Here is a 24,594-nt window from a genome sequence, read left to right as displayed (position 1 = left end):
TTTTAGAATTTTCCTCCCAAAAATGGCCGCCGGCGGCCATTTTTTCCAAAATGGCGGCCTTTTTTGCGTTTTGACACGGAAATCGACTCCTACACCTGCTAAAATACGTTAATGTTACTTGATATGTGTATGTTTGTAGATGATTATGATTGCTATGTCTGCTAGCAGTCGGGGACTAGACATTAGGCATCCAATATGGCGGAAAAATCCAAAATGGCGTCCAAGATGGCCGATTTTTGGCCACTGGAAAGTTGTTCCCTTCGATGTGGGTTCTAATATGTCTAGTTATAGGTTTTGGGTGTGCTGAATTCGTTTTTATGCTCTAAAATGCAGTATATCTGTCACAGAGACGTCTGCGGGAGTCATGCTCTCGCGTTAAGAAGTAGTTCTTGCAAGTCCGAAGAAGAATTTTGAATATTCTCGCCCTTATTGATAACAGAAAATAATTAAATATTCGAAGGTCAAACATGTATTTATTTAACATGTACAGTATATAAACGAATTACTCATATACTAATGCCATAATGAATGTTCTAATATGAATTGATGTATGCGTGCCTATCAGCCTCGATAATTAATCAATAACATTGGCCATGGCATGGCATACATGGCTGTAGCGATATTTCAAATTAAAATTTCCATAGTTCAAAAACATCAATGTTCACACTTCGCTTCATATAGTTATCTACATTTTCTGAAGAGTGGATTTCGAGTTTCCAGAATAATTCTGCCTGTGCCACTCAACCACTTGAAGCGAAGCTTGCCTTTGCTGTTCATCCCTCGTTTTGTCTATAAAATCCGAAATCAACTTAATTCCACGCTCTGCAAGGTCGTTAACTACGTGAACATTGTGCACATAGTTTGCGAATTTTTGGGAACCATCACTTTCTGGCCATGTGCTTGCAGGCTCACACATCCATTCTACATCTAGTACATCATATAGTTCAAGAAGATTGAATAACCGCCATGAGTCGTCATCTATGAAACTGCTGAGACACAGGTCACCACTCTCCTTCTCATCCACGGCCGGGAATTTTGGCTTTCCTGAGCTGAGTTGATCATGAGGAAGTCTAGGTGTCTGATGCAACAGTTTTTCCATCGTTTCTCGCTCATCTGTGGGCACGTTGGAATCGGCAAGAGCGAAAATTACCAATTGCGGTGTCAAATACCATAGGTGTCGATCACTCCTTCATATATACGCGAAAATGAAGATAACTACAGTATATGAAGCGAAGTGTGAACATTGATGTTTTTGAACTATGGAAATTTTAATTTGAAATGTCGCTACAGCCATGTATGCCATGCCATGGCCAATATTATTGATTATCGAGGCTGATAGGCACGCATACATGAATTCATATTAGAACATTCATATACTCGTAATTTGTGTATATACTGTACATGTTAAATAAATACATGTTTTACCTTCGAATATTTAATTATTTTCTGTTATCAATGAGGGTGAGAATATTCAAAATTCTTCTTCGGACTTGCAAGAACTACTTCTTAACGCGAGAGCATGACCCCCGCAGACGTCTCTGTGACAGATATACTGCATTTTAGAGCATAAAAACGAATTCAGTACACCCAAAAACCTATAACTAGACATATTAGAACCCACATCGGAGGGAACAACTTTCCAGTGGCCAAAAATCGGCCATCTTGGATGCCATTTTGGATTTTTCCGCCATATTGGATGCCTAACGTCTCGTCCCCGACTGCTAGCAGACATAGCAATCATAATCATCTACAAACATACACATATCAAGTAACATTAACGTATTTTAGCAGGTGTAGGAGTCGATGTCTGTGTCAAAACGCGAAAAAAGGCCGCCATTTTGGAAAAAATAGCCGCCGGCGGCCATTTTTGTGAGGAAAATTCTAAAAATCAGCAAGTGGGGTTTTTATCCTTATTGGAAAGCTACGACGGGTAGCCAACTTGACTAGCGCAAAAACGTTGCAATATGAAACACCCTATTGGTGAGCTAACAAGGTATTAAATCAACAGTTCACTTTGTGCGAGAGCTTTGGAAGACTTGACAAACACAAACACAGCAAAGAATTTCAACATGTACAATGCAAACTGGAATACAAAATTGAAGTAAGTGGAAAGTTTAGATGTTTGGAAGGTCAATAAAGAATGGTTTAATGGATGAACAATTGCCATCTTGGGGGCAGGGAATGGATGATCCGACAAATCGGACAGGGGTGCAAGACCATATTAAATGTACAGAAAAGGCCACCAACCTGTGTGTGGTGAGAGAAATCCCCATGTCACAACCACACGAGTGCTGATGTCAATGTATGCAAGGATAACTCCATAATAAGTGCAATATGCCAATCATACAAACATAATGATTTTTTGGCTGTGAGAAGTTGAGTCTTGGCGAGGATGACTTGGCCCTGCAGAACATGCCAGTTTGTGGCTGGCTTCAAAGGCTGGTATTTGACAAGTGGTCTGTCCTGATCACCTTCTACCCAGTTGTGAGGAAAATATGCTGGAGAGGTTGAACCCTCTTCTAAAAATTGTTGAAAGGGGAAGATAGAACAATGTTCCAGTTATCAGACCAGCTTGCGTGCTTCTCCAAATCAGCCGAGAGATCCTGCCATGTTTCTGCTGCAGTTAAGTACAATTTGAAGTAAAGTGTAAAGGTCAGCAAAAAGGTGAGGATAGCATACAAGGGATACAAAAAGTCGATTGTATTTATCAAGAACAAAGGTGAACCGAAAGCACTGCCCTGAGGAATGGTGACCTCAAAAGGAAGAGAGCATGCAAAGGTGCAATCAAAAAACTACACAATGCTTTCAAGAATGGAGATAACATGAGAGATGCAGAGAGTTTAGCAAGCAGAGATGCAGAACAAACAGTGCACTAATCAAGTAATATTTTCAAAATATGTCAAAGGGCGGTACAAGGTTGACATGGACTATTTATTGCAAAACATGTAAAACAGTCAATGCTGAACCATGATGCCACAATATCCTGAGCATGTTAAACATGAAATGACATCAACACTGGTCAAAGCATTCTGAGTAAAACCAAGATGATGGTGAACACAGTCAAGTGGGCTATGGAACTAAAGTGCATCATTAAGTTCAAGACGATTTACACTTCAATATGTCTCTTACTTGAGAGGATTGTTCAGAGGCTTTTGCTCACATTCTCCATGTCCCAGCAGGAAGTGAATTGGAATAGGCGTTTCAGGTAGGGGTGCCACAGAGGTTCTGCAATGGTGATGAAGATCACACAGTTGGAAACGAATGGCGATTATCAGAAAGTAAAACAAATAAATAAACTCAAAAATTAAGAAATAAATGGCAAAATAACCTGGCCAAGCATTCTGGATGAATTCCCTGTAAAGCCAAATAAATGTATCCATGTCAAATTATACAGTTCATTGATTCTAGAAGTCCTGTCAAAACTATGGCCATATAACATTTCAACCCAAATTACAATATCATTATATACAATGCCCCATGAAGACTGAAGAGCGTTGGTGCTCCCCAAACAGTTACGAGGCGACAATCCTGGTTGGGTCGTCACTCCGACTCAGGAAATTATGGCAGAAATTTGGAATTTGTTAATGGTGCCAGTGATAGGTTGCCTACTCTTCATGGAGGACACCATGGGATCCTTAACATCCACCAAATATTGCTGGGAGATGGCATGCAAAGTTTAATTTCCATCCGGGAAATGGCACAAACATTTATGAATCACTGCAATGATATGTATATATATATATATATATATATATATATATATATATATATATATATATATATATATATATATATATATATATATATATATATATATATATATATATATATATATATATATATATATATATATATATATATATATATATATATATATATATATATATATATTGTTACGGTTGTGGAAATTCGCATTACACCATAAAGGGTCCTAAGGTAAGATATATCGGTAAGTTCATGTGTAGTTAGCCCAAACCCGTTGTATAGAGGGAATATGTGTTATTCATCCGGGCTGCGACGCTTTGAGTTAGCCATTTTTCTTATTCTTTCCATATTGGAAAGATTATTTTTGTTATTTTCTATTGTTATTTTCTCTATTGTTATTTTTGACCATTAAGCCGCCAACAACGCAAACAGCCACTACCTTTACCTTCACAACTCCATCCCGCAAACATCGCTTCACCGCCATTCCCAAACAACGCCCGCCAACCACCAAACCACCACAGAAAACCCCCCACAACCTTCACCTATCTCCTCCAACCATCGACCACACCACCAGTCAACACCAAACGTCGTGCTGTCCAGAGCCCGTTCGGCGATTGGTGCCAAACGCATCGAGCCGCAAGCGTGAATGGTAGCCTTTCCGAGGGAGAAATTCGGATCAGGAAGGCTTCACGCCCCTTTTCTCCGTCCAATGGGCGAGCGTCGGGCGGTATGGCCCCGCCCCCAAGCGCGATGAACATGGATTCTTTACGAGAGGAATTCGGATCAAAAGAGGTTCACGCCCTCTTTTTGCCGCACCAATGGCTGAACAGAGGGTGGCGTGGCCCCGCCTCCAATCGCGTTTTGATCCTGAAATTTGCATATAGGCTCCTCCTGCGACCTATAAAGACGCGAGCATAAGGCGATTCGTGGAGTTCGCACGGTTGAGTTGCAGGCGGCTGGTCGGGGCAAGTGAAGAGTTCAAGTTCGAGTCAAGTGAAGACGGCGGTCGACAACGAGGTTGCGGTGTGGGGCTCGCTCGTCTCGTCGTGGGGTCCAAGCCAGCCAGCCATTCCCCTCTCCCTGAGCATCAGCAATTTCCCCCCCCCCCCACATCCGCGCTGAGATAATGCCGGAGGACCCCGTTCCTCCCCCACCCTAAACGTGGTGCCAGCAAAACTGCTTGCACGGAGCACACCGGAGAGGGCTCGCCGACCACGCCAGGGGCACGGAGTCTGTGCACAGTTGCGCGAACATTGCGGCTTGCCCGCCATCGCGTCACGGGGACGCGGGTAAGACCTTCTCGGTCTCGTGGACCTGGCCGCTCCTCCAGGATCCACGCACATTTGGTCCACGGACCTGTCTGCCTCCTTGCCTGTGAGGGTGGCTTTCTTTCCTTTGGTTTTTGTATGAGTGATGTGGCGCCGACAAGTAGAACTGTACAAGTGTTGTAAATAATTGCCCTTTTATTCGGTCGTATTGCATTTGCTTTTGTTGCATCTTGTCTTTACTGTAATATACGTGCCTTCCGTGTTTCCGTAATAAATGTGCATTGCTTGTTGAACTGTTTCCCGCTTTGCTTCGTCTCCTTCCTTTTATTGAATCTCCATCTTGCATCACGTAAGGGAGTCGTAGTGGGGTTCAACATCCCGGTAATTATCGGAACCGTCAAGGCCGACGATAACTCCGTTCGGTTATCCCTGTGATACGGAACGAACCGCTTAGGCCTGTGGCGTGGTACAACTCGGAACGCTACTCGTGCGAGTACTGAGGTAAATCAACCATTCGGCGATCGGACCCTATTTCGCGCGGGTAGAATGCGGACTGAGTTGTGGTGAGGTTAAACCCCCACCCGTGACTGGCTCCGGGCGGTAGTTCCCGGAGGGTCACGACTGAATTGTCCGTTCCGGTGGGCGAGGCGGCCGCTTTTGGCTACACGCGGTCGATCGCGAATTCGCAACTATATATATATATATATATATATATATATATATATATATATATATATATATATATATATATATATATATATATATATATATATATATATATATACATATATATATATATATATATATATATATATATATATATATATATATATATATATATATATATATATATATATATGATATATGGACACAAAAGATGGGTACCATTTACCAGAGTCGCAGGACAAGGCTTAATGGCAGAGCTGAGCTGTTCAGGAAGTTGAGGTGTAAAACTGTACATGCGCTGAGAGTTGACATGGAGGCCTATGTGCGAGGAATTTGAGGGGGTAGAGCATCACCTGTGGTCAAGTGATTCTCGGCCTGCTTACAGGGGAATTCGCGCAATGCATTTCTCCAAGCCCGTCCCTCGGTGTACTGCAGTTAGAGCGGAGGGTGGTGCGCTCTTAACAGAGGAGTCCGACGTGAAGGCCCGCTGCGCCGGTTACTTTGAGTGGCTGTACCAGGCTGATGCACCAGCTGTTGAATTGGATGTCAGCGGTGTTACTATCCTTGTTGCTGACCCTCTAATCAACTGTGAACCACCTTCGTTTGTGGAAACACAGGCTGCGGTGAATGGTTTGATATGGGGTAAAGCTCCGGGGATCTGTGGCATCCATGCTGAACTTCGCAAGGCTGGTGGAAATGCTGTACTAATGTCATTGGATGTAGTTCTGTGCTCTGCCTGGAACACAGGAACCATCCCAATTGACTGGAAAAGGGGCCTTGTTGTCCCGCTCTGGAAAGGGAAGGGTGATCTCCAGGACTGCAACTACTGAGGGGTGACGCTGCTCTCAGTGCCGGGCAAGGTCTTTGCTGGGATTATTCTTGATAGGGTTCGCCACCATCTGCTTGAACACCAGCGTCCGGAATAGTCAGGCTTCACACCAAAGGACAACAATTGACCGTATCCTTGCTCTTCAGGTCCTCACTGAATGCAGACGAGAGTTTTGGCAGGGGCTGCTTGCAGCCGATGTTGATCTCTGTAAAGCGCTTGATTCAATGAATCGGGATGCCCTCTGGAGTATTCTTGGTCTTTGTGGGGTGCCACCAAAACTGATCAATCTGATGTCTCAACTATACTCTTGGACCGAGTGCTGTGAGATGTGATGATACAATCTCCAACTTATTTCCAGTTGTTACTGGAGTACGTCAGGGGTGTTTCCGGGCCCCACACTTTTAAGCGCTTGTATGTACTGGATTCTGGGGAGGATGTCGGAGAGATCAAGCTGTGGTGCATCGTTTGGGAATGCCAAGATCTCTGATCTTGATATCACAGGTGATGCAGTCATCTTTGCAGAAACTCTGGATATCCTTTTGGGGGTCAAGGTGCTGAATGAGGAGTTGGAGCTGCTGGGATTACAACTTTCCTGCGTCAAAACTAAGATTCAGGTTTTCAGTGACATCTTGGATGCTGCTGTCTTGTCTGTACCTGTTTGTGGTGAGGATGTTGATGTCACAGTGAGATTCACTTACCTTGGCAGTGATATTCAGGTCTCTGCTTGCTGTGAGCCAGAGGTCAATAGATGTCTGGGTCAGGCCTGGGGATTCATGGATTCACCGGATCATGGAGTGTGGCGCTGTCGTTACCTGTGTAGGAGGACGAAAGTCTGAGTCTTCAGGCCCTTGGTGCTTCCAGTCTCGCTCTACTGATGTGACACTTGATCTCTGACCAGGGATCTGAGATGGAGACTTAATTCCCTTGATACCAGGTCTCTTCAGAGAATCCTTGTCCATCGCTGGTCGGACTTTGTGTCATACGAGCGGTTGCTGAGAGAGACTTAAATGAGATTTGCTATCTGCATAGTCTGTGAGCATCAGCTGTGCCTGTATGGACATGTGGCTCGTTTTCCTGATGCTGATCCTGGTCACCAGATTCTCTCAGTGCGGGAGCCTCGTGAGTAGAGGAGGCCAATGGGTCAAACACTTGCCTCATGGTTGCAGTAGGTTGATCAGCATTTTAACGAGATGGCGATAGGCCAGGCATCTGCCTGGGGGATGGTAAGATGGAGGCCCCTGGAGTACCGGCGGACAGTGGATGCATCGATTCACTGATCCGGCACATGCTCCCATACCTGACCTGGCCTGATGAAGCGGTTGAAGAGAATTTAAAAAAAAAAAAAGACTTTCATACAATCCAATGTAGCTCGCTGGTAGATCATGTGACCTATTAATTATTCATTAACACCCCGGTATCCCCAAGGCTTGGGGAACATGTGGGTGAAGTTTCCCCTTGATTTGTCAAGCCGTTCTAGAGTCAGCCATGTCACAGAAGATTTTTCTAGATTTTTATGTTAAGAAAATAAATGGCTGCCACACTATGTGACCGATGATGTCATCAAGTTTTTTTTTTCCCACCCCATACAATTTAGCCCGAGATGACCCTTAAAATTTTTCATACAAATAGGATAAAGCATCGGATGTATGCAATGACATCATAACGAAGCCACCTATGGAATCATCAACAACAAAAAAAAAACCACACTTCTTTCCCATGGGGAGCACTTCACATGTGCCAAGTTTCAATTTTTTTCCATGGAGCGGTTTCAGAGATAGAGGTCCAAAGTTTTTCCTTTTTCCAACATGGCTGCCATACCACGTGACCTATGATGTCATAATTATCATTAAAAACATACACGAGTAGTCGTACCTATGGTGAAAATTGTGTCAATCGCATAAGCGGTTGCAGAGAAAACAAAAAATTAGAGTCCAAATAATCAGGGTTTTAAAATATTTCTTTATTTTAAAAAAGATAAATAAATATATAAATAATTTTGTTTAAAAGAGCTTTCATTGGGTAGCATCATTAAGAGTCTAAATTATGCTCCCCAATGAAAGCTCTGACGTTCAAAGAAGAAGGATTCAATGGGTTTATTTATGAGATTACGTTTTGCAGGGCAGGCCAATCTTGATTCACAGGAAATCTCATGATAAGTGCCACTAATCACTTTTTTTTGACAAAATGGCAGTTCTGAAGAAAGCAAAGTTAGATGTTCATTCATTTCAGCCCTCTTGGAGAGACAAATACTGATTTGTTCAACATAAAGACCATGCTATTTGTACTCTATGTTGTGAGAGCATTGTTTGCTGCACATCAAGTATCCAACGCCATTTTCAGAAAAGCACGAGAAACACTTCAAGGATGCTGCGGACAAGACTGGTTCAATCAAACGGGTCATAATGAGGTACAGAAAGCAAAGCAGTGTCTTTCCTCATGTCTATCAGTAAAAATCAAGCCACAGAGGGAAGTTACAAAATTTCACAATGTCCACTCCAAAACATGGAAAGCCATTTACAGACGGGGAATGAGTAAAAGAGGCTTTTCTCAGTTGTTCAGATGTTTTGTTCAATGGCTTGCTCAATATAGACACAATCACCTCCAGAATTAAAGACCTACCTGTGTCTGCCAGATCAGTGGGGAGACGCATGAGCGAAATGGCAGAAAACATTAACATAAAAACAGATGTTGGCATTGAAAGACGCAGTGGTATTTGGTGTCACGCTTGAAAGAGTGTGGCTATAAATGACACCACGTTTAGCAGTTGTTGCGAGATACTGTGACTCAGACGAAGTTCAAGAAGAGCTATGCTGCCGAAAACTCATGCAAGGCACAACAATAGGGGAGGATTTAGTGAAGACGTTTGTTAATCATTTTGAGAAAAGAGGAATGGACATCAGAAAAATATTCTGTGCCAACAGCCAGTGTGCTATTATCAGAAAACAAGGAATTTGTAAAGATCATTGAGGATCAAATTCGTCACCTGACGGTAAATTTTCATTCTATTATTCATCAAGAAAATCTTTGTGCCAAGATTTCTTCTTCTGAGCTTAATAATGTGATGACTACAGTGGTGAAGAGAATGAATTTTCTTGTTGCTGAATTTGCCTTCAAGCACAGGCAGTTTCAAGCTCTGTTTGAAGAGATGTACAGTGCATACAAGGACCCTCCGCTTCACAGCAATGTTTGTTGGCCAAGCTGTGGGAAGGTTTTGTCACGCTTTGTGAACCATCTTGATGCAATAAAGATCTTTTCGTCAGCAGGGATGCGGCACCATTCTTCCATGAGAAAGTAAATCAACTCACACCTGTTTTATGTAGGTGCAAAATGATATATCAGGCATCGTTCCAGAATATCCCATAAATGCTCGATTGGGTTCAGATCTGATGACCGAGAAGTGTATGAAATCAAGGTCATGCTCATCAAACCATTGGGTGACCACACGTGCTCTGTGGATGGGGGCATTTTCGTCCTGGAAGGCACCCCTCCCAGCAGGAAAGAAATGCTGCAACATGGGATGAAGACAATCACTCAGTACCATTAAGTAGTGATTGACATTGACTTTGCCTTCTTTCTAAGGGAATGACTGCATTCAAACCATGCCAGGAAAATGTGCTCTCCAACATTACAGAACCACATGAACCCTTCATTGTTGGCACCAAGCACTCAGAGTTGTAGAGGTCTTTAGGTTGGCACCACACATGCACTGGTCTGTTTGTCGAGAACATGGCAAAGGATGATTCATCTGACCGAATCACATTTTTCCACTGCTCGGTAGTCCATTGCCTGTGCTCTTTGCACCACTGGACTCGAAAACATGCATTGCCAGGTGTGGATTAGCGGTTTGTGCACTGCAATCGGACTATGGTATTGCGCTCTGTGGAGTTCTCAGCAGACCATTTTTGATGAAAATGGCTGCTCACCCCAGGTTGAAATTTAGTCCTTTGATCTGCAGTTGCTCGACTGCTTTGCCTTGCACTTCAAATTAATGCACGGATAACACAATCCTGGAGTATGCGCTTCCACCCACTGTTGCCCATTGCTGATAACATTACCTTAGACACTGTTGCATGTGAAACATCAGCAAATTGAGTTGTCTGTGAATGAAGCTTCTGCCAAATACACCCCAACAATCACTCCTCTTTGAAAGTCACAGATTTCCTCTTGTAGTCATGCCAGCAATAATGTAGGCAATTACGCCTGTACAGCATTTTTATACATGACCCTAAATAAGCATGCTGGAAATGTTATTTGCTAAATGAACACATGGTCCATAACTTTGCAGAAGCCAGCTATTGCTTTCACTATACTTGTTGCCCCTCATTTACCCCGGTGTTTTCTTTTTTTGTCATAGATATAAATTTGAGAATGTAATGTGTGTAGTTGTAGACGACATAAGTTATATCTACAGGTAAGAGTCATGTTTTGCCCGTTTTAGATCTGGCAACATTGAGCATATGACATCAGTGGAGCAGTTCCAAGATGGTGGTTCCCTTAGAAGCATGCACCAGAGAGGAGCAACGTTCTGTCATCCGTTTCGTGGGAAGTGAGGGTGTGAATTCCAGTGAAATCCATCGCAGATTGAAAATGCAATTTGGAGACACATGTTTATCGCTGCAGCAGGTGTACGACTGGGACAGAAGTTTAAAAATGGAATGTTCTGTGTGGCAGATGCTGCTCGCTCGGGCCAGCCTCACACAGCCAACACACCAGAAATGGTTGCAGGACTTGAGCGCATACTGGGAAAACCATCGCATTACGCTGGATGAAGTGGTCTCCAAATTGAACATGAGCCATGGTTTAGCACACCATATCATTCACAGCATGCTGGGGTTCCACAAAGTGTCTGCAAGGTGGGTGCCAAGACAACTCACACCCAAACCAACAGAACTCCACTTTTAAACTTCCTGTCCCAGTCATACACCTGCTGCAGCGATAAACATGAGTCGCCATATTGCATTTTCAATCTGCGATGGATTTCACTGGGATTCACAGCCTCACTTCTCAAGAAAGATGACAGAATGTTGCTCCTACTGGTGCATGCTTCGAAGGGAGCCACCACATCTAAAACATGACTATTACCCACAGATATAACACGTCTACAACTACGCACATTACATTCTCAAATTTATATCGCCATTTTAAGGTTACTTTTTGACTGCCCCTCATATATTTTAGCAGGGTACCCGTCACTGATGGGTTCGTTGATGTCTCACCTCAAATGAGTGTGTATTGGTAGAAACAGAAATTCAGTGAAAATATTCAGTGGGCAGATATCACAGTTGGTGGAGCTCGTAACCTTGGCATCCTCGTTCCATTCCACCAGTGAAGATTTTCAATCCACTCTTGTACCTCTGAAGTGCTGCTTGGGATTGAAGGCGATATTATGAAAGCTCGGCTAGGAAACCAATTTAGGCACGATTTGGGCCTACCGCCTGACAGAAGATCACCATCGTTCTTTCCATGCCAACTGACCACCTCCAGGCACCTATCCCATCCACATCACTTCTTCAGTCCTCAACTTTGCACCCTCTCTCTATACTCCCCATAACTTTGCTTTCGGCAATTTCCATTCAGTGGAGTATGTAGGTGAGCAAGTAAGGCGAATGGAGGAATGTCTTTAGTTATATATATACATTTGTGCAGCATGCGTAATCAGAAAGAAAAGAGAGTAGGCTTACAGCATTTCATTCTGGTTTCCCATTCGATGATCCATAGATCAATAGTTTCAGTTTCACTTTGGGATATCAGTTTTGATTTGTCATTGTAACTTGTGATGCGTTGCGATGCGAATAGTGCATGAAAAAGTTCATCAAAAACGATTTTTGGTGGAATTTTTAATTTTCTAAGGTGTGTAGAGGGGCCGAGAGTGGCTCAAGGGTCATAAAAGGTCAAAAATAGCACCGCAAAGCGGGTGTAACCCCTCAGCCCCTTGACGCAAGCCAATTTCAAGATGGTGTCCATATTGAAAATCGCAGCACGCCCATTTTCGAAAGGAACCTTCCTCTACTCAACCCCAACACACCCAGCAAAAAATGGATTTAATCGGACAAGGCGTTCTCCTCGAAATTGACGGAAAACAATTTCAAGATGGCTGCCGTGGCGGCCACAGTGAAAATCGCAGCATGCCCATTTTGGAAAGGGACCTTCCTCTACTCAACCCCATTATACCTCGCCAGAATAACATCAATGTGTGAAGCCGTTCTCAAGTTATTATCCGGAAACCAAATTCAAGATGGCTGCCCTAGCCGCCATATTGGATATCGCATCACACTGAATATTGAAAGGAACCTTCCTCTACCCAGCCCCAACACACTGCAAAAATGGATTTAATCGGACAAGGCGTTCTCCTCAAAATTGACGGAAACCAAAAGTTGACAGACGCCCGGACAACGCCTGTGACGACAATACCCCTTAGCCCAATTCGGGCTGAGGGGTAAAAAGGGGTTTAAAGTGTTATAAGGGTCTAAGGGTCTTAAATGGGTCTAAAATGGGTCTAAAATGGTCTAAATGCATGTGAGGATGAAAGAGCAAAAGGGGTCCAAATGGTCTGAAAATGTTCAGCGGGTCTCAAAAGGTTTGTCGGTCTGAAAAGTGTTGAAAGGATCGAAGAAGGTCGAGACATCTCAAAAGGGTCTAAATGGATGTGAAGGGGTTTAAAAGGTCTTAACGGGTCTAAGGTGTGTAAAGGGTCCAAAGACCGTACAGGGTGCAAATGAGTGCAGCTGTAAAGAAATTACCTCATGTTCGTAAATAAATTAACTCTGGAGTGCAACACGGCATTAATGATACGAGCCAAATGACTGTTTAAAACGCCTGTTTAGGTGCATCGTGGTTAAAAATCTGATTGCAGAAAGTTGTCACGAATTAACTTTGGTTAGTCAAAGCAGTGACGTCACAAACAAAACACATTTCGCTTTTATATATATATATCGAGATGGCCAACCTATTTTCTTTCTGCAGCCTCTTCTTCCTCCCTTTATCATCTTCTTCCTCTTCTCAGAAAAGGTGGCATCACTTTTGGCTTCCATCGACCAGCTTACAGTGAGATTTCTCAGCAAAGCCATGGCTAATCGAGAAAAGCTCTATCAGAACCTCATTCAAGGTATGAAAAGCTCACCCGGAAACGTCCAGAAGGTCCTTTAATACGTAACGAAAAAAAGTCGTTATATAATGGCTCTGGAAACACCCCCAACCCCTGTAAAACTCCATCACATTTGGCCATACACCCACCCCACTCCAAATCCCAACCCCCATGCGTTACGTACGTAAGTTTTGAATGGCCCCTAATATAAGACATCGTTAAGAAGTCTGCGATATCGATAATATTGTAAGAAATAAAACACATCTCACCTGTGATTGAATATTTCTGTGATAGTGACCAGAAACCATTGGAAAATCAAAAAATGAACAGTTGCCAAGGCCTACCCACTACACCTCCTCACTGAATTCCCGTTTATAACAACAATACATACTCCAAAGTAGGACACTCGGTAGACGCATACCTCCGACCCTAACCCTAACAGCTTGAATATTCTTGGGGCATGTTGATTATTTTGTTCTACCTGACTAGAAAATACTCCTGGCCAAATTTGCCACAGTTCCAAAAATATTTAGGGGTCCATCAAGAGGAAGGAAGTTGTTACATCCGGTGGAGAGAAGAAGACGTCAGTTGAGCTTTCGGTTCGCTGTCGGTCGGTGTTAAAAGTACTCTTTTATTTTTCTTATCTCTAATTTTTTTTCTTCTTCTTTTTGATTCCCAGAGTGAGTGAGTATGGCGTGTTCTACATGGAAAAGCACGGAACTGTTCCTCTTGGATCAACCATTGGAGAAATTCACCGACCGCCAGTTGCCCACTGCCCACTGAGAACATTTTATGCTCTTTCCTTTCATTTTTCCCATTAGTATTGTGACATTATAATGAATCCGTTGAGAGACTTTGACGGACCCCTAAACCACCTCCAAATCTGCTAATTTTTTTGTTTCTTTGCGTTTTTCAACATCAGGAATGACTTGGCAAACATGTCCGCGAGAAATTCTAACTTTTATTTTTTTGGACTAATATATATATATATATATATATATATATATATATATCTCCATATATATATATCTCCATATATATATATATATATATATACATATATATATACATATATATATATATATATATATATATATATATATATATATCTCCATATATATATATCTCCATATATATATATATATATATCTCCTGGTGTTGGCGCAGTGGTTCGGGCAACGGCTTGGGATCCAAAAGGTCCTGAGTTCAAGCCCCGTTGAGCCACTGAATTAATACACCAGGGGGTTGACTCAGCCTGTCATCCTTCCGAGGTCGGCGAAATGAGTACCAGTATACTGGGCCGGTGTATACCCTGGTTAAAATAGGTGTACCATATCCCTGTGTCATAAGAGGCGACCAGGGTTGCGTCAGGAAGGGCATCCGGCGTAAAAAAACGTGCCAAATCACTATGAGGATCATATGGATGATCCGCTGTGGCGACCCCGAACGGGAGCAGCCGAAAGAAGAAGAAGAGATATATATATATATAGTTACGGTTTCTGAAATGTACCCCAGGGAACATAGGATTCCCCAGAATGAGTTATTTCATTAGTTTATGTGGTAGGTCGACCTTTGCTCTTTGTTCGGGGATAAAATACATTGAGGTGTTAGTCTATGTATCCCTGGTGGGATGTCTTCCCCCTCCCTGCGACTTTCATTCTTTCAGACGTGAAAATGAAAACATCATAAGTGAAAATGTTCTTGAGGCATCACCTGAACAGAAAATGAAATCAAACCTTCTGTGTACTGGATGTGCTATGTGACGAAATTTTTACCCCTCCAGCTCCTTGACTAATCAGCCTTTAACTCATCAGCTCCATATCACAACGCTTGGATCACCGTTTGATTTACCTCCTCCTCCCCCCACCCCTCCCAAAGAACTGCCTCTGGTTTCCTCCATGTGTAGCAGAACTCTGCGGCAAGTTTCTCCACCCAGGTATGTGACATGGAGGAGGTTTCATTGTGTCAGGTGTTTTGACTCCCACATTCTGGCCGTTTATGGGGTGAAAAGCGATTTTCCCAGGTGTGGGAAACATCTTTGAAGTCCTTTGGACAATGGTGGTATGGCATCAGCAAATCCCACCTGAACAACAACAAAAAAAAAACAGAATCCAATGCTGCACATTATATTCACAAGTACAAGACAGAATTATCACTGGACATCACAGTGCAAAGCTCAATACAACATTAAAAATAAAAAATAATAAGATAAAATGTATCATGATAGACAAATGCTAACCACTGAGCTTCTTCAAAGTCTGACCTTTCTGTAGCATCCTTGAAATTTCCTCCAATAAAAATTCCATACCTTTCCATATTGTACAATTTATATGATTAAATTGTGCTATAGGAAACAAATCATAATGAAAAGACATCAAAGTTAAACGCACTACAATTCAGGTTGCCTTGCACTGTACTTCTTTTTAACCATGATGTTGTGGAAGATGTCTCATAAGACACTGATGCATGGTCCAAAGTCTTGATAAGAATTTAACTTACACCAATCTATGTATTTGTAGCTATGCTCCAACACTTTAATAATGAATATTGAACATGCAGATACAAGAAATATTGAACATGCAGATACAAGAAATACTTAACATGCAGATACAAGAAATACTTAACATGCAGATAAAAGAAATACTTAACATGCAGATACAATGAATATTTAACATGCATATATAAAGCAAGTACGAGCTTTAATGCCTTTCTTCAAGTTTCAGATAATTACTCACATACTGATGTAGGTGTCCTGTCATTAGTCATCACTGTCTGACGAGTCCTGCTGCTCTGGCTCCTCATCATCACTGGCCATGTTGGGGCAAGTGTGCAACTTGCAAGCTGCTGTACATTTTAAGCCATTAATGAGGATTGAAGTCAGTTGGCCGACAAGAGCGAACACACTTGCACGACATCAAACTGAATACAACTTTGGAGCGGGGGATCCTGTCATCCACTGGATAACAAGGCTGCCATCTTCACTATGTTCAATTCGTGCCCTTGACTGGGGTTAGGAATATCTGGCAAATTGACTAAACTCCGTCGCCATATGCCGCCTGGTAGTTAGATTGTGTGTGCTGTAGGAGCTTGTCATCACACCTATTCCTACTCTCATTTAGAAGAAATAGACACAGCAATATGTATGGAAAAGCTGTAAAGTGTCGAGTTTGACACAGTACCTATTCCCATGTGCGTACATCCTTCTGTCTCTGCAGTGCTCGTCTTTGACAATAATGACAGGCAAAATGAAGTCCTTAGTGGAGGAGAAGGAACCTCACATTGTGTCAACAGTATCATTGTTCAACCAACATCCTCATCGTGTGCACCACCGAAACCAGTCACGACTGCCCCCACAAAGGAGAACAAGTGCACAATAAAAGCACCGGGTGTGCAACTGCCAATATACGTGATTGGGAAAAGGAACAGTCCACCCGCAATCGTACCACCTGACCTGACAGCAAAGCATCAAGTGCAGCACAGACAGCACGTCAACAGACTTGTTGTGTGTATTGGTGCACGTGTATGACATCTGAGAAAACGAGTTATTGGACAGGATTCAACATTCAAACAAGAGAGTGCAAAGAAGTGATGGCAGATGCAATAGGATAAATGCCTACAATTAACGCACCTGCAACTGAATTATCAACCATCCAGAAAATCTTGCGACAGTCCATTTATATATCTTGAGAACATGTCTTGGATCAGGAACTGTTCGCAAAGGCAACAGAAATTGCATGAAAACATCCGGAAAGGTAGGGGGGAAAAATCGTACTGATGGGGAACTTTCATACGATCTGCAACTTTATGTCAACAATTGGTAAGATGTTTGGGGATGCTGGACTTCGAGATCTGGCTGTGGAATCAGGAGTCATTGCGGAAGGATCAATCAACAAGGTTCTTGAGGGGAAACAGTACAACCGGGCTGTCCGACTTCACAAGTTGACATATAAAGTGCTGCTGAGGTTAGCATGGTCAGGCTTTGAAGAATGGCTGGAAACCAACCATGCTGATGATCTGCTGAAGTTGAATGACACTATTTGGGTGGTGTCTTTGTCACACCATACACGATGCTGCTGTCACTAACAAATCCTGCCAGAGGATTCTTGTCCTGTTTCTCGCTTACCTGAAGGTTTTATAACACGACAGAGGTCAGCTTGTAGCTTTTTGGATGACGTACATGGAGATGGTTGGTATTCTACTTGGATTGCTGTGTGCTGACAGAAAGGGGGACTGGTCCCCCCATCTTTCGTGCATCCGAGGCATGATTCCTTGGTGTTTTGCCATGGACAAATCCTTGATAGGACTTCATTCGTGGACTGAATGTGACACCCTTAAGGCATTTGCTGGGCAAGGAAAGATGAAGGCTTTGAAATCCTCCTGCATGATCAGAAGTTCATAGATATCTTTGCGTCACTTGGAACGAGCTGGAACATTACCAATGGTGTGTTGTGTCCTCCAAGAGTTTGTTTGTCGACTTTACTGTCGCAATACCAAAGTGACGAAAGTTAATGAACTCAGATACCAAATGTTCCACAGCACATGAGGGGATCTCGAACCAGCAGAGCTTCCAGCATGTGAATACACACTCCTACAGCACATGCGTCAATTTAACTACCAGGCAGCCATATGGTGATGGAGTTTAGTCAATTCGCCAGAGATTCTTAACCCCAATCAAAGGCACGGATGGACAACAAGTGAAGATGGCAGCCTTGTTATCCAGTGGAGGACAGGATCCCCCACTTCCGAAGTTGTACTCAGTTTGATGTCGTGCAAGTATGCTCGCTCTTGTCGGCCAGCTGACTGCTCATGCATCATTAATGGCTTGAAGTGTATAGCAGCATGCAAGATGCACACTTGCTCAAACATGGCCAGTGATGATGAGGAGCCAAACCAGCAGGACTCAGACAGTGATGACGAATGAAAGGACAACATCAGTATGCGAGTAATTATCTGAAACATGAAGAATAGCATTAAAGCTCATACTCGCTTTAAATCTGCATGTTAAATATTTCTTATATCTGCATGTTGATAAGTTAAATATTATAAATATTTCAGTAAGCATGATGCCAGGGGTAGAAAATTATGTGAAAAAAACCCTCCAAATCTGACATATTTTCTCAATTATTTCAGAATCCAATGGGCCAATAGTTAGTGTTATACTGGCATGTGCCAAATTGTATACTGAACATATATTGATAAGGATTGTATATGCCTCAGATCAGCCATTGCAAAGTTATAGTCAAGTTTCAGAAATATGATCAAATGAGGCAGCCATTTTCCAAGATGGCTACCAAAAAGGTGTTTCGCTACTCTTTCGAGATGTCCATCACATTTTTTTTTTATTTACTACAGACATCAACATAACTGGAAAATACAGTGGCTTTTAGTCCCCCTTTCTGGTAGTCAACTAGCTAAACTCAAGTGATGCAGCTAAAAAAAATGCAGATTGAATATGAATAAGTTAGATGTAACAGAAAAATCAGGTGATTTTCAGTTGCATAAGTATTCAAACACTTTACCTAATTAACCCTAAATCATTTCAGGAGCAAATTATTTGTTTGAAAGGTTATAAAATAAATGTAATAAGTTTTACCTGCATGTAATCAATGGAAGAACATAACAATTAAGCTCCCCCACTTATCCAAGGAGTTTTAAGGTGCAACTCACTTGGTCAACCACCAAAGCAAACGTGACGATCAAGGAGCTTTCCAAAGAAGTCAGACATAAAGTGGTGGAGAAGCACCGTTCGGGAGAGGGTTATAAGAAGATTCCAAAGTCACTCATCCCTTTGAGTACGGTGAACTCCATCATTAAGAAGTAGAAGGCATATCATACCACCTAGACTCTACTCAGATCAGATCGCCCATCCAAACTCAGCAACCAGGCAAGCAGGAAACTGGTTCAGGAGGTCACTCTAAATCCAACAATGACTAAAAAAATCTGCAAGGCTCTTTGTCCAAGATGGGGGTCAGTGTTTATCAATCAACAATATCCCATTCCCTTCATAAAGCTGGCCTCTCTGGACAGGTGGTCAGAAAGAAGCCATTACTGGAAAAGACGCATATGGAGTTTGCAAAAAAGCATCTTCATTCCACTGCAGGCATGTGGAGAAAAGTTTTGTGGTCAGACGAGACAAAAAAATTGAACTTTTTGGTCTGAATTCAAAGAGTTATGTCTGGTGCAAGCCGAACACTGCACATCACCCAGTCAACACCATCCGTATTGTCAAGCATAGTGGTGGCATCATGCTATGGGGCTGATTTTCAACAGCGGGGACTGGTAGGCATGTCAGGATAGAAGGGACAATGGACGGTGCAAAATACAGGAGAATCCTTGATGACAACCTGCTTGAGTCGGCCATGAATCTGAAACCTGGAAGGAGATTCACATTTCAGTAGGACAATGATCCGAAGCACAAAGATAAAGCCACACTGGTGTGGCTGAAAAAAATGAAGAAAATAAGTGTTCTTTGGTGGCCCAAAGTCTTGACTTGAACACAAATGAAAATTTATTGCGAGACTTGAAGATTGCAGTCCATCGACGATTTCCTTCAAACTTTGCAACTTGAGAAATTTTCACGTAAAGAATGGACAAAGATTTCACCATCTCATTGTGCAAAGCTGGTGGAGAACGACCCAAAAAGACTCATAGCAGTCATTGCTGCAAAAGGTGCTTCCACCAAGTACTGAAATAAGGGGTGGAATACTTTTACAACCAATGAATTTTGATTTGTACATATTTTTGCAGGTATTCCTGACATGTAACCTCCTTCAACTATAACAGTGTTTAGCTTAATCTCTTCATTTACGAATTAAAAAGTTCATTTGGAAAAATTGTTTCTACATAAATTGTAATTCACCTAAATGTAGCATTATTGGTCGTAGGTGATTCATTTTGCAGACCACTGTATATCCTGGATATAATGTTGCGGGCATGTGGTAGAGGTTAAAGTGGGTAACATAGTACAGTCATCTCATTATTAAATGTTCAGCATAAGAATAATATGCAAATTGTGTACAAGGATCATAACTGTGGAACAATGTCTTGACAGATTTAATTGTGATCCTTCCATCCTCTATTATCTCTTCAGTTAATGTTTCTTTTGAAGTCATGGAAGGTCTTGACTCTTGAAGGTGCTAAGCTGGCAATTAGAATCATGAGATGAAAAAAAAAACAAAAACCATTACAGCACGGCTCATGAATGCAGCAGCTCGGTTCATCGCCACAGAATGATTAACGACCAAGTGGAAAGAGCACAAGATTGGTGGATAGTAAAGAGCAGAGAACACCCACAGGAGCCACCAAGAGAAGCGATTTAAAAAGGGAGATGCGGATATAATTGCTCCCTGGAATCAGAAGAGGAATTTTGTTTGCCCCTTTATGATGCTGAATGCGCCTTGCCTGCAGAGAGCGTGATTTTCGTGCCTCGGCGAACAAGCTGCGTGCTTCCCTTTTTCCTTCTTCAGTTAGCACCTCCTACCGGGACTGGAATCCAACAGCCACAGGACTCTTTACCAGGCTCTACCTCTGTGTTTGCTGATCATCTTATCGTTTTGTGAATTACCCAGTCTTTGTCGAGTTAATGGAAAAAGGTAAACGGTTAAGCCAAAGGAGTTATCGTGGATGGGCACAGTGGATTTAATAATTGCATGTAACCGTTATCGTACGGTACTGCACATCAATTCTGTAATTGCTGTAAATAGTCAGTCATCGACTTACCCAAGGTCGACTTAATGTAGATGCCCATTAAAATAAAATAAAAATTGAGGTTTGTCAATTCTTTATGTCTTTATGTTGCTTCAACGTATGGCCCAGTTTGGCAAGACTTCTTGTCACGTATGCAGGAGGTCAGGATGGACCCAATGCACTTATTGACTCTGGCTCCCACGTCCTGACAGAAACCGAGACATTCCGTACTTGCTGCCCTCCTGCTCCTTGCACAGCCGCGGCACCAGTGTTTCCCCCTGGAGCAGTAATTTCACTCGTGGCATGTATTTAATGGATCGCCAGCGACGGAGCTATCAGACGTGGGAATGTGAATTTGAAGGTGTGCAAGGGTGAAAGGCACAGGACAGGGAAATGTTCAATAAATTGAACATAATTTAACTATCGAATCTCTTTTTTGTCCAGATTTTACTTGATGAAATTAGACTCGCGTAAAGATCCTAAAACGGAACCCTTTTGCAAGTCGAGGACTGTCTGTACATGCTTTTCTCTCCGCCAACCCACCCTTCCCCATTTTTTAAATCTGATCAACTCCATTAACTTGTGTTGGCTGGTTCACGATTCCTTATTGGGCTATTAACCCCGGCGTGGTTAAAAAGCACGACGGTGGAAAATTGGTGCAATTGCCTCACAGGGGGCTTTACAAAACCACCACTCAGATCACCCATGCTATCGCTCAGCTCATCCTGTTTATCAGGCACTTTTACCACTGTCAGTTTGGAGTCGCACATTACCTGATATATATTATCGCAGGGTTGGCCGGCCCAGGTTAAATCCTCCCGCCCCCCTTTCCATCCCTTTCCTTTCAGCCAAGGTACAAATCAAGCAAGCAAGCAAGCAAACAAACAAACACACCACGATATGAATAGCAAACACGCCACGCGGCCTCCTGCGAGAGAATCAACATAGGAACAAACACTGGACAGCAAACGCATGGCGTGCCAATTTCCAATGCCATCTCACCTTGCTCACCCCTGTGGTGTCATGGCCGAGGTGCGAACAGGCAGACACGAGCCGGAGGGTAACACAACTTCGCTTTATTGCCTCGAGCGAGAGGGTAGGCGTAGGATGCCCATAACTCCACTTTCGTACGCACTCGATGCACCCTACAGGCACACGACCTACAAGCCACTGCTAATGATACCACGTGCTGCTAACTAGTGCTACAAGCCTCTAGCGGGCGCGAACAGCTATATGCATTGCAGACACGTGACTACTATCACAACTCCTCCACGCCCCCTCAACGCTCTATGCCAATACACCACACTCCTCCCTCCTAAAAGTATGATTATAAAATGACAATTATAATGACAAGCATAATTGGCAAAGAATAATATGACACAAAATGCAAAGAGTAACAAAATGACATCAACCATGTAAAATCCTCCAAGTACCACGTCACTTGATCCAACCCTGGGGTGATGGTCGGGCTAAGAATCAAACCCAGATGAGTTGGCCCAAAAGAAAGCGTGCTTCATCTGCACAGCCTATTACAATAATGCCGTTGTTTTAATCTGGCACATAATACACTCTTCTATCCCCATCACCTCATATACTGTGTTGGTGCGAGCGAGTTGAATTCCAAATTCAGTGGACTGGTAGCTCGAGTACTGAGTTGCACGACGAAGTTAATGGTGTCAGCAGACCACAATAACAATGACCGTGTTACAGATATAAAGAGGGAAGTTTGGGAGCACAGTATAACAAAGCAGCAGAAGCGCCCCCAGGTGGCCCATGCTTACATGCCTTCTGGCGAGGTCAAGGTGACACCCAAAGCGAACCTCCCCCAGCACCATCAAATGCCCCCGGTCGACAAGCTGGCTCGTCTCCCTCAGACAGGACCAAATCAGGTAAACACCCCGAGTCTGCAAGCCCTGCGGGCGCCAGCGCGGCTGACCTTTGCGAGATCAGAGGTTTGCACTCCATGGCGCCCGGCACGTCTGACCTCGGCGAAACCAGGGGTGGGGGTGACGCTGAACAGCGAACCTGCCCCGGCTCCCCGTCATCAACTCGAACCAGGCAATTAGCCGGCTCCATTACCAGCTGTCCCACACCAAAATCGCGCACCAGCGCCGGGTGCAACACCGCCCCTGCCACCGACCCCTTAGGCCGCAGCAAATCCAGCCGAGACCTCAACGCACGTCCATACAGACGATCAGCGTCGACTGGATGCACAGCAGTGTCATACAACAGCAAAAACATCGTTTGCGCAGATGCCAACTTCTCTTTAAGTACAGCGCGTTCCCACAGTATCATACCAACACATGAGACCGCAGCGAACTGCGGACTGTCATCGAAGACCGGGATCTGGAAGACCTCAATATTCGCAACGATCGTCCGCAACTTCTTCACATCAAAGAAAGCATTGATCCCAATCAAACACATTTTGCTCACACGCGGACCATCGGCATTTGCTTTTATAACGCCCTGCTTAATCACTCGTGCCGTGAGAATCAAACATACAACAATTAACAAATCATGAACCATGCTGCGAGCAAGCCTCTTGGTTATCACAACGTTGAGGCGACTTGCGTGCAGGTCCTCATCTGAACGTCGAAGAGGACACCGTTGATGGACGTGCATCGCGAACCTCTTGGATGCGACCGGTTCGCTTTGGACTTGGCACAGTGCCAACACATCAACCCGGTTGGTTGATCCTGACGAAGGTGGACCCTCCACGCAAGGCAAGAGCGAGAGCCCGTCGCAGCTGGCATGCTCCCCGTTGCTCCGGAACCGTACATCGTAGTCGCAGGAAGCAATGAACGGACACCAACGTTGTATCGCAGTGGCCCCTGCCACCGGGACCTCGCCCTCGGGTCTCGGGGGAGGCCTGGGCCCAAAGGAGACACAGGCGCACCTGGAGGTACGAACTCCGAAAGAGGAACCTCCTCCCACCGACTCTAATCGGCTCGGCATGGGACGTCCAAGGTGAATGACTGGCGCCATCCAGTCTAGCTTGAGGCTAGTCAGCCAGTCCCGGCCCAAAAGCGCCGGCCCCTCCCCCCGTACCACAAACAGTGAGAGCAGGGCGCTTTGACCTTGGTCGATCACTGAGACGTCTGTCACAGCAAGTGGCGTAATCGCTTCGCCGGTGTACGTGTACAGCGAGAGGGTCGCCCTGACCAGGTGAAGACCGCGGAGTTCATGAGCGGTCTGTTCGCCCATGATCGACACCGCGGCCACGGTATCAACTTGAAACACGATCGGCGTTCCATCCACAAAACCTCGCACAGGCTGCAGGTCTCGACCCGGGACGTAAAAGCGTACGTCATGCACAAAACATCGTACTGGGTGTAGGTCTCGACCCGGGACGTAAA

General features: G+C 43.7%; 1 protein-coding gene across 7 annotated transcripts in view; it reads right to left on the bottom strand.

Moving 5' to 3' along the window:
- Window positions 1-24,594, bottom strand: part of TENT2 (terminal nucleotidyltransferase 2) — a 104,629-nt gene that overhangs the window by 66,450 nt on the left and 13,585 nt on the right. For 6 of the 7 annotated variants that reach the window (XM_085874518.1, XM_085874514.1, XM_085874516.1 and 3 more), the window contains 2 exons: window positions 15,404-15,635; window positions 3,130-3,225 (listed from right to left, as the gene is read on the bottom strand). In XM_085874518.1, the coding sequence (XP_085730644.1) occupies window positions 3,130-3,225; window positions 15,404-15,588 (281 nt within the window). In that variant the 5' untranslated portion in view covers window positions 15,589-15,635. Of the gene's footprint in view, window positions 1-3,129; window positions 3,226-15,403; window positions 15,636-22,240; window positions 22,429-24,594 lie in introns of those variants that run through there. The other variant, XM_085874519.1, reaches the window with a different exon arrangement.

This window comes from Eptatretus burgeri, chromosome 3 (assembly GCF_056783735.1).
Source record: "Eptatretus burgeri isolate ZD-2024b chromosome 3, Ebu_testis_v1, whole genome shotgun sequence".
In the NCBI taxonomy this organism is placed as follows: domain Eukaryota; kingdom Metazoa; phylum Chordata; class Myxini; order Myxiniformes; family Myxinidae; genus Eptatretus; species Eptatretus burgeri.
This window is presented reverse-complemented; position numbering and strand designations above follow the sequence as displayed.